General features: G+C 35.0%; 1 protein-coding gene across 1 annotated transcript in view; it reads right to left on the reverse strand.

Annotated features, from left to right (window-relative positions):
• Nucleotides 1–138: 138 nt before the first annotated feature.
• The window catches only part of LOC145319814 (lysoplasmalogenase TMEM86B), a 31,744-nt gene continuing 16,369 nt past the window's right edge, over nucleotides 139–15,513 (reverse strand). Inside the window, exons 5-9 of the mRNA XM_080162173.1 lie at nucleotides 15,033–15,168; nucleotides 2,494–2,566; nucleotides 1,763–1,819; nucleotides 739–855; nucleotides 139–375 (exon numbers count right to left, since the gene is read on the reverse strand). Of these exons, the coding sequence (XP_080018299.1) occupies nucleotides 265–375; nucleotides 739–855; nucleotides 1,763–1,819; nucleotides 2,494–2,566; nucleotides 15,033–15,168 (494 nt within the window). The 3' untranslated portion in view covers nucleotides 139–264. The remainder of the gene's footprint in view (nucleotides 376–738; nucleotides 856–1,762; nucleotides 1,820–2,493; nucleotides 2,567–15,032; nucleotides 15,169–15,513) is intronic.

Here is a 15,513-nt window from a genome sequence, read left to right on the forward strand (position 1 = left end):
TCTCAAACAAAATTGCATTTATTAATGATCCTTTCAATGGAAAATGCCTTTAGAATTACATTTAAATATGACTAGAAGATATAACAATTATATTATACAAAATGATGGCACAAAATATCACAAATATCAAAATAGAAAGATTTAGTTACAAGTTTGGAATGAACAACAGGGTAACATATTCTGACAAAAATTAAATTACAACTAGGTTTTGTGATGCAGGCTTCGAAATTTTGTACAAGTGACTTTTTTTGCAGTTGTCTTGAACTACATTGCTTTTTTTGTGGACTTAGGCATGACAGCAAGTTGATTTTCTGGCAGGAAAGCGGACATGGCGATCAGATACTGCCCAATTTGATATGTAGACATGATCACAACCTGAAATTGAGGATAGTTACCGTGAGAATATTTTCCGTGCCGTGGAAATTTGTCTTTATTATGATATCATATGTTATTTGTTGATAAAATAACATTAGTAAGTAAACGATATATTGTTTAGAGTTAATCAGAAAGTCGTACGGTAAGTTAATCTTGTTCCATTAAAACTTTTTCAAGATCTGTAGATAGAAAACATTAGTTGGATGGGGGAGATATGGGTAGGAGTAATTTGTTATTCATTGATCATTTCTATTATTTGTTATTTTTATCTTTTGTTACGAAACTGACATAGCAGCAGTCTGAAAATAAGGAAGATGCACTTCCATTTGCAGTCTGTGACGAGAAATATCCAGGAAATGTAACCTGTGCGTAGGGCAAAGAGAAGGCAAACTGGTTGATACCAATACAGCAGTCACTGATCATAAACAGGGCGGATCCAAGGAATATCCTCTCGTCACCCACGACACCAGCTCTCCACACCTGCAAACAAGAAAAATATATTTTCTAAAACGAAGCTTTTCTATATTAGGGGTCTTTTCGTCCGCCTATTGGCTTTTATCGTTAATTCAGGCATGTTAGGACTGTCCTAACGATTTCAATCTTTGTATGATGATTCCTGTAACAGTTAGGCACTATTTAGAAAGAGTATCAACTATCAGATGCTTATTTTTAACACTTTTCGTCATGTATTTATTACATCTATAATACAAAGTAGAATGATGTCTGTCCGTCCGTCTGTCTGAAGCTTAAGATCTCGTTAACCACTGAACTGATTGGATTCTACTTTTCAGGGTATATACCTACTGGTCCTGTGGTGGTTTTAGGCTATTTTCTTGGGGGGTGGGACACCCACAACCCCCCCCCCCCAAAAAAAAACCCAAGAAATTCTCCATTTTTTTTTTGCAGAAGATTTCCTTGGTCCTTTTTTTCTGCAGGAGATTTCCTTGGTCCTTTTACGAATTTCACCTTAATTTTTTTTTTATCACCTCTTGGGGCAAAGCCCCTAGAGGCTAGGGGCGAAGCCGCTAGTATTAAATAAAAGAATGAGATATAATGATAATATCGTAACCAGTACAAATGTGTGAAAATGCAGAACCTAATTGTCTAAGCTTAGAATTAAAACATCAAATAGACTGTAAAAGTTATTTCTTTCATCGTATTATAAACAGCTTTCCGCGGATATAGAATGTACAATTATAAAATTAAAACTAGTTTTTTTAGCCCCGAGTTGCCGAAGGCACGGGTTAATCTTATGATTGTACATTTTTTTATTCGTAGAAAGCTGGATATAATACGATGCTAGATATAGTTTTTTCGTATGGATGAGAACCGGTTCCTATCCACCGGATTTGAATGAATACGAGAAATGAAATTATTATACACTTACAGTAGATGTGAGCCAGGCAATGTAAACAGGAACACCATAACTCAACAATACATCATCCTAGTATAGAATAAGGTAGTGTTATTTGTTAATGGTAAAAAAATCCTTTTATTTCTTTTATTTCAGCAGAAGAGATAGTATATTTAAGGAAAACAAGGATGACAACATCCATAAAAGCGAAGCACTGAAACGGTAGGACAAACGGACATTAACACTTGTATAGCATAAGGACTGAATAATCAGAATATAAATGTTTTTGTTGAAATTTGTTGAAAAACTGCTTGATACTGGATAATGTTTATGGACATACTTACATTTGGACTTGATTAATGATTATAGAGTTGCTTCGCTTATAATATTGTACTTTGTTATCCCAGGAATCAGTATACCAAAAATTAGATCAATCGGATAATTAGATCATATAAAAATTTGTTGTTAAAAAAGTTAAAAAATCAACTTGTTTAAAATGAATTATAGAGTTGCTACGCTTTCTAAATCGTACCTAACTACTACAGGAATCACTATGCAAAATTTGAAATCGATAGGACAATTCTAACATGCCTAAATTAACGAGAAAAGCTATCCGTTACGGACGGACGGACCGACCCTAATTATAGAAAAGCTTCGCTTTTAAAAATAATAAATAAAGTTTTAAGCGGACGGACAACGAATTACATTTTATCATAGATGGTGACACAACGTTATTATTTTACGAAGATGAAAAAAATGTAAACCTGTAAGCCACGTCTGAGCAGAATGTACCAAATAGCGGCAGCTGCGCCGTACAGTACAAATCCAAGTCCAATACTTAAATAAACAGATCATTGAAAAAAAAAACATTGAAAATCATAAATACCTATGTTTTTAAAACGTTTTTGTAAAATTACGTTTCAAAGAAAAAAGATAAATAATAAGTCGATCTATTATATGCAGGCTTAGTCAAAAAAAAGGGGGGGGGGGGGAGTTTGACACACTTGCGTAAACCTGGTGTATATGCTTAATCTTTGGACCGAGAGGATAGGTTAGTAAAGATATATGATATAATATTATGAATTTCCCTCAGATTTAAGATTTTTTGGATAGGCCTCCTGGTTCCGGAGCTCCAGGCCTCCAGGTGGTCTCTGGACAGGTAAAAGTTTAAAAACTTGTTTTTTTTTAAAGAGTTAGAGGTCAGCTTAAGAAACATAATATGAATGTTTTTTTTCTTCAAATATGTGAATAACATTCAAAAAGATGCATATTTTATTTTATGAGTTTACCTCTTAACTCATTAAAAATAAGGGGAGGGGGGGGGGAAGTTTGTACACTAATAGGAAATGAAATTCAGTATCAAATTTTGGGAGGGACGTATGGGCTTATTTTTATAGTTATCGACCTAATTCTTTTTGTAAAATCTCTTATATGACTTGATGTACACGGAAAACTTTGAAAATTGAATTTTGGTACTTTCCTTCTAGGGGCTAGTGGAGCAAAAGACCCCCCCAAACACTAAAAATACCAGTTCTGAGCTTATTTTTAGAGATATCAACCTGATTTTTTTAATGAAAACTTTTAAAATATAATTGAACTTAGTAACCATTACACCTTTCATTTTGGGACTATCCTTCTAGGGTCTTTGTTTGTGATTCATTGTGTCTACATATTTTAGATGGAGAGTTTATTTAATACCTGAAGTGTCAGGAAGCCCAAAGATTTATTGTGTACCTGAAGTGCCAGGAAGGCCAAAGATATCTGTATTAATGTTTGTAAAAGATCAAGTTATATGACCTGGTGTAGTAACAGGAAGGCCAAGTTTTAACTATGTTTGTTGTAATAAAATATTAATACTTAATTATGTTTATCTATATTTCAGAGAGTAAAAACACTCTTGGGGTTTTTACCTTCTGTTTCCATATTGTTTAATCTTCTTGTTTTATTTTCAGAGAGAGTTTGAAAGTATGTTGTGGCTAGGCCATGTGCAGTGGTATTAGATTCTTATGGTGTTAATGTTAAAAAGGTACTTATGGCGTATTTTACAATGGTAGCAGCTTTGCAACGGTTGTAAAACGGTCTACGGCACATCATAAGTTTTTGATATAAAACACACATGGCATAGTAGAACACATAAAATCATCTCTCTTTTTTCTTATTTTTTGGTAAAAGTAGGAATGCACGAAGGTCAAGCAATTTAATAGATTGAATCTTAGCAAAAATTATCGGTCATAATTAAAGGCGTTTAATAGTGACTTCTTGGAAGTCATGAAGTTCAAGTTTTTTTTTATAAGCTTTTGGTTATATATAGCGGCTTCTAAAAGGAAATAAAAACTAACAGAACTTAACACTCTTTTTCTGTAAAGCGGAACGGAAAAAGAAAGATCAAAGAGTAAAAGTGCTTTTATTTTATATATAGTTTAAAGGCGTCAAACGTATATAAATATAATAGCTCTAAAAGAAACCAACAAAGTGTTATTGGTTTAGAGAAGAATTTTTATAGCGTAATAAACAATTATTTTCGTAAAGCGAAACGGAAAGAAATGAAGACCAAGGAATAAGTTCTTCTTATAAAGTCTATTAATAGCGTAATAGCAAGCTAGTAACTTTAAGTTACAAAGATCAAAGCGTACAATAGTATAAGTTTAAATTGCGTTTTAATAAAAATCTAGATAAAAAGAATATAAATTTTCTTCTTCGAAGCGGAACGAGGATAGAAAAAGACCAAATCTATTTCTTTTAACACATAAGCCGGGAAAGTAGTATACTACTAAAGGCAACAAATTTCGCGATAAATGTCGTTTTTAAATGTCGTCTTCTTTGTTAGATAGTAAGGCATTACGTAAGCAAGTTTTTTTTTAATTTCTTTTCTAATTAAATTAATTTACTTAAAATTACGTTTTTTATTTATTTTTTTTTATAAAATCAGTGCATATCCTAAAGTTTTTTTTTATTTAAATATTTTTTTTTAAAATTAATTAAGAAGGTAAAAAGATCAAATAAACCCCAAGACAGGGATCTCAGATAAAAATGTCGGACAAAGAAGAGTCAGATAAAACAACGACCCGGAAGGAACCGGAAAAATCGCAAACCGCAAAAATTGAAAATTCGCAAATTGAAGAAAGGGGAGAATATAAATATTATGAAGGGGGAAGAAACAACATAGAAATTCCAAAATTAGATGATTTCAATGATTATGATGATTTTGAAGAGTGTGTGGAGATGTGGTCCGCAACCACGGATCTTCCACTTCACAAACAAGGACCAGCACTATTCATGGAAATACCTATGAACTCATCTAGATTCAATATTGAAGGATTAAGAACCGAAGTCCAACAAAATGTTAGGCTTAAAAATATTACAAATAATCCAAAAGGAGTTACTTTGATAATGGAATACCTTAAAAAGAGACTTCAGAAAGATCCGATCCTACAAGAAATTAAGACTTTACGAGACTTCACAAGATTTGATAGACCACAAGGACAAGACTTTGGAGAGTACATTCTGGAATTTGACAGAAGAATGAAAAAAGTAAAGGAAATGGGCATGGAGTTTACAGACAGCTGTCTGGCTTTCATGCTTCTCATTGCCGGCAGGATTGAAGATAGAGATCTAAAAGTTATTTATGGCACAGTAGAATTCAAAGAAAACAAGGGCAAACTTTACGAAAGAATGAAGACAAAGCTGAAAGAAATGCTAACAAATTCTCTGTCAGAAATCTCTGTCAAAGAAGAAAGTGCTTTTCTGTCAGAAGAAATGTCTGAACAACAGCATGAAGTATTAGTTGCCAAAGGTTGGAAACCCCCAGCAGGGAGAAACTCATATTCAAAAGGTTATAAAAAGACCAAAAACTATGGCAACAATGATCACAAGAAATCAAACGCAGTTTCTGGATCTTTTGGAGGACGAAAAGCAAACCCAATAGGTAAAGACGGAAAGATTATGGAATGCTTAGCATGCAAAAGCATTCTGCACTTGATAGAAAACTGTCAGCATGCTTTTGAGAATCAAGAAAACAAGAACAAGGAACAAAAGAAGAACATCATCAAGGCAGGAAACAAAAGATTTCAAAAAGTTTTAATGGTTGAAAAGGGCTCAGATGAGAAAAAGGAAGTCTATTTTGAACTGTCAGACAATGATGATGCAAAAAGTGACAAGAATGAATCTGATAGTGAAAGTGCCTTCTGCGTGAATCTGTATACTGCAGATAAGGATGAATTAAGTAGATTTACATCTGAAACAATCAATCATGGTGCGCTTGACACCTGCTGTACCAGCACGGTCGCAGGTGAGAAATGGATGGATATTTATGTCAATTCTCTGCCAAAGCAAATGAAGGAGAAGCTTCAAGGGCCTCTGCCAAGTAAACGGAACTTCATGTTTGGCAATCAAGGCACTTTAAAATCTAAAGGAAGATACAAATTGCCGGTAAGAATAGGAGGGGAATTGAACATCCTAGAAGTAGACACTATTACCTCGGACATTCCATTACTTATTTCAAAGAGTGACATGAAAAAGTTAGGAATAGCTTTAGATCTAGCAGAAGATAAAGGTTTTATAAAAGGTAAACCTTTAATTCTAGAGACAACATCAGCAGGTCATTACATTGTAGATCTGATTCATGATGATGATGTAATACTATCTGAAGCTCATGTTGTTGATCTTGACAATGCAGACGAGAAAGTGCAACTCAAAACATTGAGGAAGATCCATGCTCAATTCGGGCATCAAAGGAAAAGAGCATTTGTTGATTTGTTAAAAGGAGCAGGAAAATGGAAGGATTCATTTTCAAAAATGATTGATGACATTGTAGATAATTGTGAGGGGTGCCTAATGAGGCGAAGAAACCCTGATAGACCAGTCGTTGCAATGCCTTTGGGCAAAGACTTCAATGAAGCAATTGCTATGGATATAAAGGTATGGGATATGAAAAACAATATCTATATCTTATATATTATGGACACTTTCACACGATTCATTACAGCTACTATAATAAGAAGAAAACAACCAGAAGATGTTGTTAATGCGTTGCTTATGAATTGGGTTCAGATTTTTGGTACACCAGGATTAATACTCACAGACAACGGTGGTGAATTTAAGAATGAAGAGATCAAAGCGCTTGCTGCCAAGTTCAACATAAGGACTGATTGTACCGGTGCCGAAAGTCCTTGGCAAAACGGCATGATGGAAAAAGCACATTACACAGTTGACGTCATGACAAGATCAGTCAAAAGAGACCAGCCGCAAATCAAGTTAGAAGTAGCCCTTGCTTGGGCCTGTACGGCTAAGAATTCAATGAACAATGTCATGGGATTCTCATCTCATCAATTGGTTTTTGGCAGAAACATCAAACTACCTGATATTTTGAATGATCCCCCGGCTACTTGGGATAATGATAACCAAGGAAAGAGTTTCAAGGATATCGTTGACGCAATTTATGCTACCCGAGAAGCTTTTACGAAGAAAGATAAATGTGAAAGGTTGAAAAGAGCATTAAAGAGCAAAATTAGGTGTAATCTAACTGTTTTTCATAGGAATGATGTTGTTTATTTCAAGCGTGAAAATGAAGAGTTTTGGAGAGGTCCTGCTCGTGTAGTATACCAGGATGGAAAGGTACTATCTATAGTACAGAATGGTGTAGGATACAAAGCAAGTGTAAACAGAGTGCTGAAAGTTGGACAAGAATTCAACAAAAATGGGGATGATAACCTAGAAAAAGATGACAATGATAAAATCCAGAAAGAAATTCAGCAACAAAGTGATGAGATTAAAGCAGGACAGCAAGAAATTCAGCAACATGGTGAGGAGATGAAAGCAGGACAGAAAAAGAGACTTTTTGATTATGATAATGATGATCATTATGGAAGAAGATTAAGGAGCAAAGGTAATGGAAACCTTATCAAAGACATCAATGGACATAGTGATGGATCAGGAACTGTATCTGCAGATGTGGAGGAAACCTCAAAAACAGCAAACACAATTGATGAAGCTTCTGATACCCTAGAGTCAATAGAACAGAACAATTCAGATTCATCAAATGAACCAACAATAGAAACATCAAATGAACCAACAAATGCACCACCTATATCAGAAAATGATAAAGATAATAATCAAAAGAAGAGAAAAAGAAAGGTATATCTCAAGGATGAATATGGAAATCTTATTAAAGCAGGAATGCAAGTAGTGAGGAGAGACAGAATTGAGATCAAAGAGAATGGAAAATGGGAGCCAGCAACAGTCATTGATAGAGCAGGAAAACGGAAAGGACCTTATGAAGGATGGTTCAATGTGGAGATGGATAATGGATATGTTTTTAATGAGGATCTCAATAGACGTGAAGTAAGGATACTTGATGATGACTCAGACCCGAAACGTACAAGAACAGAGGATGAAGAAGCATTGTGGATTGTAACGCTAGACAATGGCAATACAATAACAGATAATCTCAATAACAGACAGATCAGAATCATGAATGATGCAGATGCTTTAACATGTTGGATTGATGAAGAAGTGTTAGCTGTGATGGTACCGAGGGAGAGAAGGAACTCTCCTGAAGCCATGGAAGCAAAGTTCAAGGAATTAGAGAAACTAAAAGAATTTGATACTTATGAGATAGTTGATGACGTAGGACAGGATAGGATCACCACCACTTGGGTCTTGACAGAAAAAGGGGATGAAGTCAGGGCAAGATTGACAGCTCGTGGTTTCCAAGAGGAAGAAGAATTTCCCAAAGATTCTCCAACCCTTCAGAAACACTCAATGAGAATGATACTTCTGTTAGCAGTATCTTTGAGTTGGATAATAGAGACCACAGATGTAAAATCTGCATTTCTCCAAGGATCACGTTTAGAGAGGATAGTTCATGTGGAACCTCCCAAAGAAGCGAAGATAGCTGATAAAATTTGGAAACTTCTTAAATGTTTATATGGATTAAAAGATGCTTCAAGACAGTGGTATCTAAAAGTCAAGGGAAAGCTTCAAGAATTGGGTTTCAAGAAGTCAAGTCATGATGCAGCTTTGTTTTATCTTGTCAAGGATGGGAGTTTACAAGGATTTATAGGTTTGCATGTGGATGATTTTTTGCATGCTGGTAATACTTTTTTTAATTCAGAAATCATGCCACAGATTCTAAGTCTATTTAAAGTTGGCAAAGCTGAAGTAGGGGAATTTGTGTATACAGGTTTCAGAATGAAACAGACAGCAGAGTGTATCATTCTAGACCAAAAAGACTACGTCAAAGGTATTGATGTTCCTAATCTTGATGCCAAAAGATTACTTAGGAAAGAGGATGAAATGACTCAAGATGAACTAACTATCCTAAGGAAGCTTACAGGTATTTTGAACTGGGCTGTCCGAGCAACAACGCCAGAATTCTCTTTTGATTTAATAGAACAGTCAACTCACTTTAAAGGAGGTAAAGTGAAAGATCTTGCACATGCGCAAAAGACTCTTGCTAAACTTCTACAAGCCAATGCATCTATTAAAATCTCAGCTATTAAAGACCTAGCTAATGCACAGATTTGGCTTTATTGTGATGCTGCATTCAGAAATCTTAACGACAAGACTGACAGTTGTGGAGGTTACATTGTTCTGATAGTAGATACTAAAACAGGTCTGTGTGCCCCCATTGATTGGAAGAGCAACAAGATAAAACGCAAAGTGAACAGCACTTTAGGTGCTGAGACGTTAACTCTGGTATGGGGACTAGATGCTGCTATTGGAATACGCAAGCAGCTAAAAGAGTTGTCCAATGGAAAGTTTGATTTACCAATAAAGGCAATTACAGACAACAGATCAGCCAGAATAGCCGTATATTCTGAATCAGAAGTGACTGAGAGAGAATTAAGAGCTGACATTGCAATGGTGAAAGAAAAGATTGAACAGGGGATGGTCACTGAAATAAAATGGATCCGTGGGAAACACATGATAGCAGATGTATTAACCAAAAAAGGGGTAGATAAACTGCCAATTTTGCAAATCTTACAAGAAGGTAGGATTAGTGCAGAAGATCTTGCACTAATTAATTAAATTAAAGTTTTTTTATCCATATGCCAAAAAGTACGAAATTACAGAAAAATCGCGTCATTTTAGGGCATCTGGGATCACTATATAAATGCCGCAAACTAACAAATTCACAACACACACACGAGCGCATCAAATATGTAAACAAACCGGCATGCGTATCGAATGGAAATAATTTTCTTTCTTACTTAAACAATTTCTTCATTATTAAAAGTTATTTTTTTTGCTAATTTAGCGTGTTTTTTTTAGAAGTGACAATTAGAAACACGAAGATTTTTTTTCATTTGTTAAGTTTAATTCTAGAACGGTTTAAGTGTTTAATTTATTATGATGAAAGTTATTCGTTATAAGAAGTTTTTTTGTCTTTATTTTCCCATACATTTTTTTTTGTATTGGCATATGGAAAGTTCAAGGAATTATTCTTAGCTTGTAAGATTAAAGTATGTTTTGTATATAAATATTTGTTTTGGCACTGCTGCAATTTATACTTTATTATCCCTATTTTATCAAATACCCACAGTCTATTATTATCACTACACATTTAAAATACAGTGATGATTGATTTTTGTTTTGTTTTTATTGCAGAATTTTCAACATGGATAGCGATTTAAATTTAAATATTGAGGAGCATGATATGATTTTTGGAGAAGAAGAGGAACTAGCTGTATTTGAGGAGGATATCAACCAAGAGCCTTTTACTCCTATTGTAGAGGAGAAAACTCATGACACTCCAGACATAGAAATGACAATTGAACCAGAACCTGTGAAAGGTAACTCAAATGAAATTCCTGTAGCCGTGAATGTCAAGCAAAAAGGTAAGCCATGTTTACAGATAATCGTCTCCAACTTAAACATGCCCCCGAGTGACTGGAATGTGAAGGATCTGGGTATAGAATGGAGAACATTGCACTTGCCATCTATTTTTGATACGACCAAAGAGATTTTGAGGATCATAAGAGACACAATTGTTCCTAAAAAAATAATTGTGAGCATATATCAACGTTACGCAGGAGGATTGGCTCGTGAAGTCATTGAAGGGGAATTACGCACAATCTTTGAAGAGAACAGAAAAATTGGAGTTCATCAGTTACAGGTACCTACCATGTATTTTGTCCCGGAACATTGTAATGTTTGGCCGGAGATAGGTGAGCTTAATGTTTTCATAAGGAGAGAAACCCTGCGGGACAACATGGGTCCATTCAATTTGCACAGATTTTTGATGAAACCTTTAGGTAATGGCTACACATTATATTGTAAAGGCCCAATGGCAAAGATCAGAAAATTTACGATTGAACAATTCAAAACTGGTTTTTGTAGCATCAACAGGCCAGCAAGCCGTCAGGGTGTGAGAGAAGTAATCCCGCCGCCGCTACATGTTACACCTGGGTGGAGAACAGATGATTACATGCTTGATATTTTAATCAGTCGCGGTTTAGCCCCTGAGCACTGTAGGGAGCGTCCTGCTTCAGTAAATGAAATAGCTATGAATCAGCTCAGCAGGAGAGGTAGGACACCTGCCGTGAGACTAGTGACCCGACATGATCCAATGATAGTTAGGGTGAGAGCATCTGTGGCACATTGGTTGAATATGGAAGCAGACACTGCAGCTCAAGCAGCATATTCTGGTGCATCTTCAACATCCTCCAGCAGAACTGTATCAAGAGCTTCAACTGATGAAGGGATCAGTTTGCGTACAGAGGACAGAGAAAGAAATTATAATATGATGACTTTAGAGCGTGAAATAGACAACCTTACAGATGACGTAAGCAGGCTAAGGGTTGACAGAGACTATTGGAGAAATAGATGTGAAAGGAAGGAAGACGAAAGTAGAGAGTGGAGGGACAAGGCTGAAGACTATGAGAAGGAAGTATATGATCTGGACAGAGACATTGAGGAAAAGAACAGGATCATAGAAGATTTGGAGAATGATCTTGAAGCGTCTAGGTATGATAACAGAGAACTAGATGACCATGTTGAGCGGCTGAAGGCTGACAAAGATTATCTTAATGATGGCTTCAAGCAAGTAAAAGCTGAGTTGGACAGGATCTCAGAACAATATGATGCTTTGGTTTCTCTGTATGAAGGAGGGAAGAAAAAGAGTCACAAAAAGAAATTGATATAAATGTTTGTGATTCATTGTGTCTACATATTTTAGATGGAGAGTTTATTTAATACCTGAAGTGTCAGGAAGCCCAAAGATTTATTGTGTACCTGAAGTGCCAGGAAGGCCAAAGATATCTGTATTAATGTTTGTAAAAGATCAAGTTATATGACCTGGTGTAGTAACAGGAAGGCCAAGTTTTAACTATGTTTGTTGTAATAAAATATTAATACTTAATTATGTTTATCTATATTTCAGAGAGTAAAAACACTCTTGGGGTTTTTACCTTCTGTTTCCATATTGTTTAATCTTCTTGTTTTATTTTCAGAGAGAGTTTGAAAGTATGTTGTGGCTAGGCCATGTGCAGTGGTATTAGATTCTTATGGTGTTAATGTTAAAAAGGTACTTATGGCGTATTTTACAGTCTTGTGGAGCAAGAGACCCCCCAAAACTAAGAATATAAGTTCTGAGCTTATTTTTGAAGATATTAACCTGATTTTTTTTAAAGAAAACTTTTAAAAATAACTGAACTAAGTAACTATTGCACATTTCATTTTGGGTTTTTCCTTCTAGGGGCTTGTGGAGCAAGAGATCCCCCAAAACTAAGAACAGGAGTTCTGAGCTTATTTTTAAAGATATCAACCTGATTTTTTTAAAGAAAACCTTTTTTTTAGATATCTGAACTAAGTAACTATTACACATTTCATTTTGGGACTTTCCATCTAGGAGCTTGTGGAGCAAAAGACCCCCCAAAACTATAAAAATATGAGTTCTGAGCTTATTTTGAAAGATATCAACCTCCTGATTTTTTTCAAGGAAAACTTTTTAACGTAATTGAACTAAGTAACCATTACACATTTCATTTTGGGACTTTACTTCTGGGGGCTTGTGGAGCAAAAGACCCCCAAAACTAAAAATATTAGTTCTGAGCTTATTTTTAAAGATATCAACCTAATTTTTTTATAGAAAACTTTTTTAAAATAACTAATCTAAGTCACCATCAGGGTTTCGGATCCGCATTGATTTTTTGCGGATCCGGATCCGGATCCTCAAAATTTGGTCAGTGCGGATCCGGATCCGGATCCGGATCCTACTGGATCCGGATCCGGATCTTTGACAATAAAAATAAAATCACCAAATTTTTCAAAAAAATTTATTCTTCAATTCGAAGTCAAAAATACTTTTAATTTTCAAGTCTGAACCTAAACCTTAAAGATTGGCTCTCATCAAGAGAATGTCTGAGATTTTATATAAATTTAGGTAGATTTTTCCATTTTTTCCGCATTTTTTGGAGTCTAAGGATCCGGATCCGGATCCGCATTTTTTTTGCGGATCCGGATCCGGATCCTTGGACTCAAAATATGCGGATCCTTGCGGATCCGGATCCGGATCCGGATCCGGATCCGAAACCCTGGTCACCATAACACAGTTCATTTTGGAACTTTCCTTTTAGGAGCTTGTGGAGCAAGAGACCCCCCAAAACACTAAAAATATGAGTTCTGAGCTTATTTTGAAAGATATCAACCTGATTTTTTTTCAAGGAAAACTTTTCAACGTAATTGAACTAAGTAACCATTACACATTTCATTTTGGGACTTTACTTCTGGGGGCTTGTGGAGCAAAAGAACCCTAAAACTAAAAATATTAGTTCTGAGCTTATTTTTAAAAATATCAACTAGATTATTAAAATAACTGATCTAAGTAACCATTACACATTTCATTTTGGGACTTTCCTTCTAGCGGCTTGTGGAGCACAAGACCCCCCTAAACACTAAAAATATGAGTTCTGAGCTTATTTTTAAAGATATCAACCTGATTTTTATAAAATTTGTTGTAGCTACGTACTTCAGTTATGTGAAAAAAGTTTTCCTTAACAAATCAGCTTACCTAATATCTTTAGAATAAGCTCAGAACTAATATTTTTAGTTTTTGGGGGTCTTTTGCCCCACTAGCTCGGTTATTTTTAAAAGATCTTTAAAAAAAATCAGGTTGATATCTTTAAAAATAAGATCAAAACTCCTTTTTATAGTTTTGGGGGTCTTTTGCTCCACAAGCCCCTAGAAGTTAAGTCCCAAAATAAAATGTGTAATGGTCACTTAGATCAGTTACTTCTAAAAATCAGGCTGACATCTTTAAAAAAAAGCTCAGAACGCCTATTCTTAGTTTTGGAGGGTCTCTTGCTCCACAAGCCCCTAGAAGGAAAGTCCCAAATTGAAATGTGTTATGGTCACTTAGATCAGTTATTTAAAAAAAATTTTCTTAGAAAACATCAGGTTGATATCTTCAAAAATAAGCCAAGAACTCCTATTTTTAGTTTTGAGGGTCTTTTGCTCCACAAGCCCCTAGAATGAAAGTCTAAAAATGAAATGTGTAATGGTTACTTAGTTGATATATTTTGAAAAAGTTTTCTTTGAAAAATCAGGTTGATATCTTCAAACATAAGCTCAAAACTCCTATTTTTAGTTTTGGGGGGTCTTTTGCTCCACAAGCCCCTAGAAGGAAAGTCCCAAATGAAATGTGTAATGGTTACTTAGTTTAGTTATTTTTTAAAAGTTTTTTTTTTAAATCAGGTTGGTATCTTTAAAAATAAGCTCAGGACACGTATTTTTAGTTTTGGGGGTCTCTTGCTCCACAAGACCCTAGAAGGATAGTCCCAAAATGAAATGTGTAATGGTTACTAAGTTCATTTATTTTTAAAAAGTTTTCATCAAAAAAACTAGGTTGATATCTCTAAAAATAAGCTCAGAACTCATATTTTTAGTATTTTGGGGGTCTTTTGCTCCACAAGCCCCTAGAAGGAAAGTACCAAAATTCAATTTTCAAAGTTTTCCGTGTACATCAAGTCATATAAGAGATTTTACAAAAAGAATTAGGTTGATAACTATAAAAACAAGCCCACACGTCCCTCCCAAAATTTGATACTGAATTTCATTTCCTATAAGTGTACAAACTTCCCCCCCACCCCTTATTTTTTTATTTTTACTTGTACAGATGCAAAGATAAAGCCTATACACCAAGTTTACGCAAATGTTTCAAAACTCCCCCCCCCCCCCCCCCCTATTGATTTTTAATTGTGTCGATTAACATGAAAATTAAGATGCAAAACTAGATATTATGTAAGGATGGACATACGCTTAGCCATCTATAAAGTATATCTGCTACAAAAACAAAAACATGTACCTGTTAAGACTTTTATATCCAAGGAAAGGTATCTTCTTAGCTTGCAAGGCAGTGATGTAGTAGAAATGTCCACAGGCAAAGGCAACCATCCCGACAACAAACAAGGAATCCCAGACCAAAGCAGCGTCGCCAACAACTGACCATATTTTGAATTTTTAACACGATGTTTAACCAATTTTCGAACATTCTGATCGTGTTCTATAAAACTTAGGATCCCTCACACTGTATCTGTATTTAATACGTTTCATGTATCGCTTAGATGTAAAACTATCTGAAGCTAACACCAAAAATATTACTTCATATCCTATGATTGTTCAGTATCGCATCCTTATACATTAAAACAATTTAGACAACACAACAACATATAACCTAATATAATCAAATAATAGTTATTTCTCGCATCGTATTATAAACGGCTTTCCGCGGATATAGAAAGTACAATTATGAGATTAAAACAAGTTTTTTTAGCCCCGAAGTGCGG

This window comes from Acartia tonsa, chromosome 5, assembly GCF_053477335.1.
Source record: "Acartia tonsa isolate MP-2025a chromosome 5, ASM5347733v1, whole genome shotgun sequence".
Taxonomy (NCBI): Eukaryota; Metazoa; Arthropoda; class Copepoda; order Calanoida; family Acartiidae; genus Acartia; species Acartia tonsa.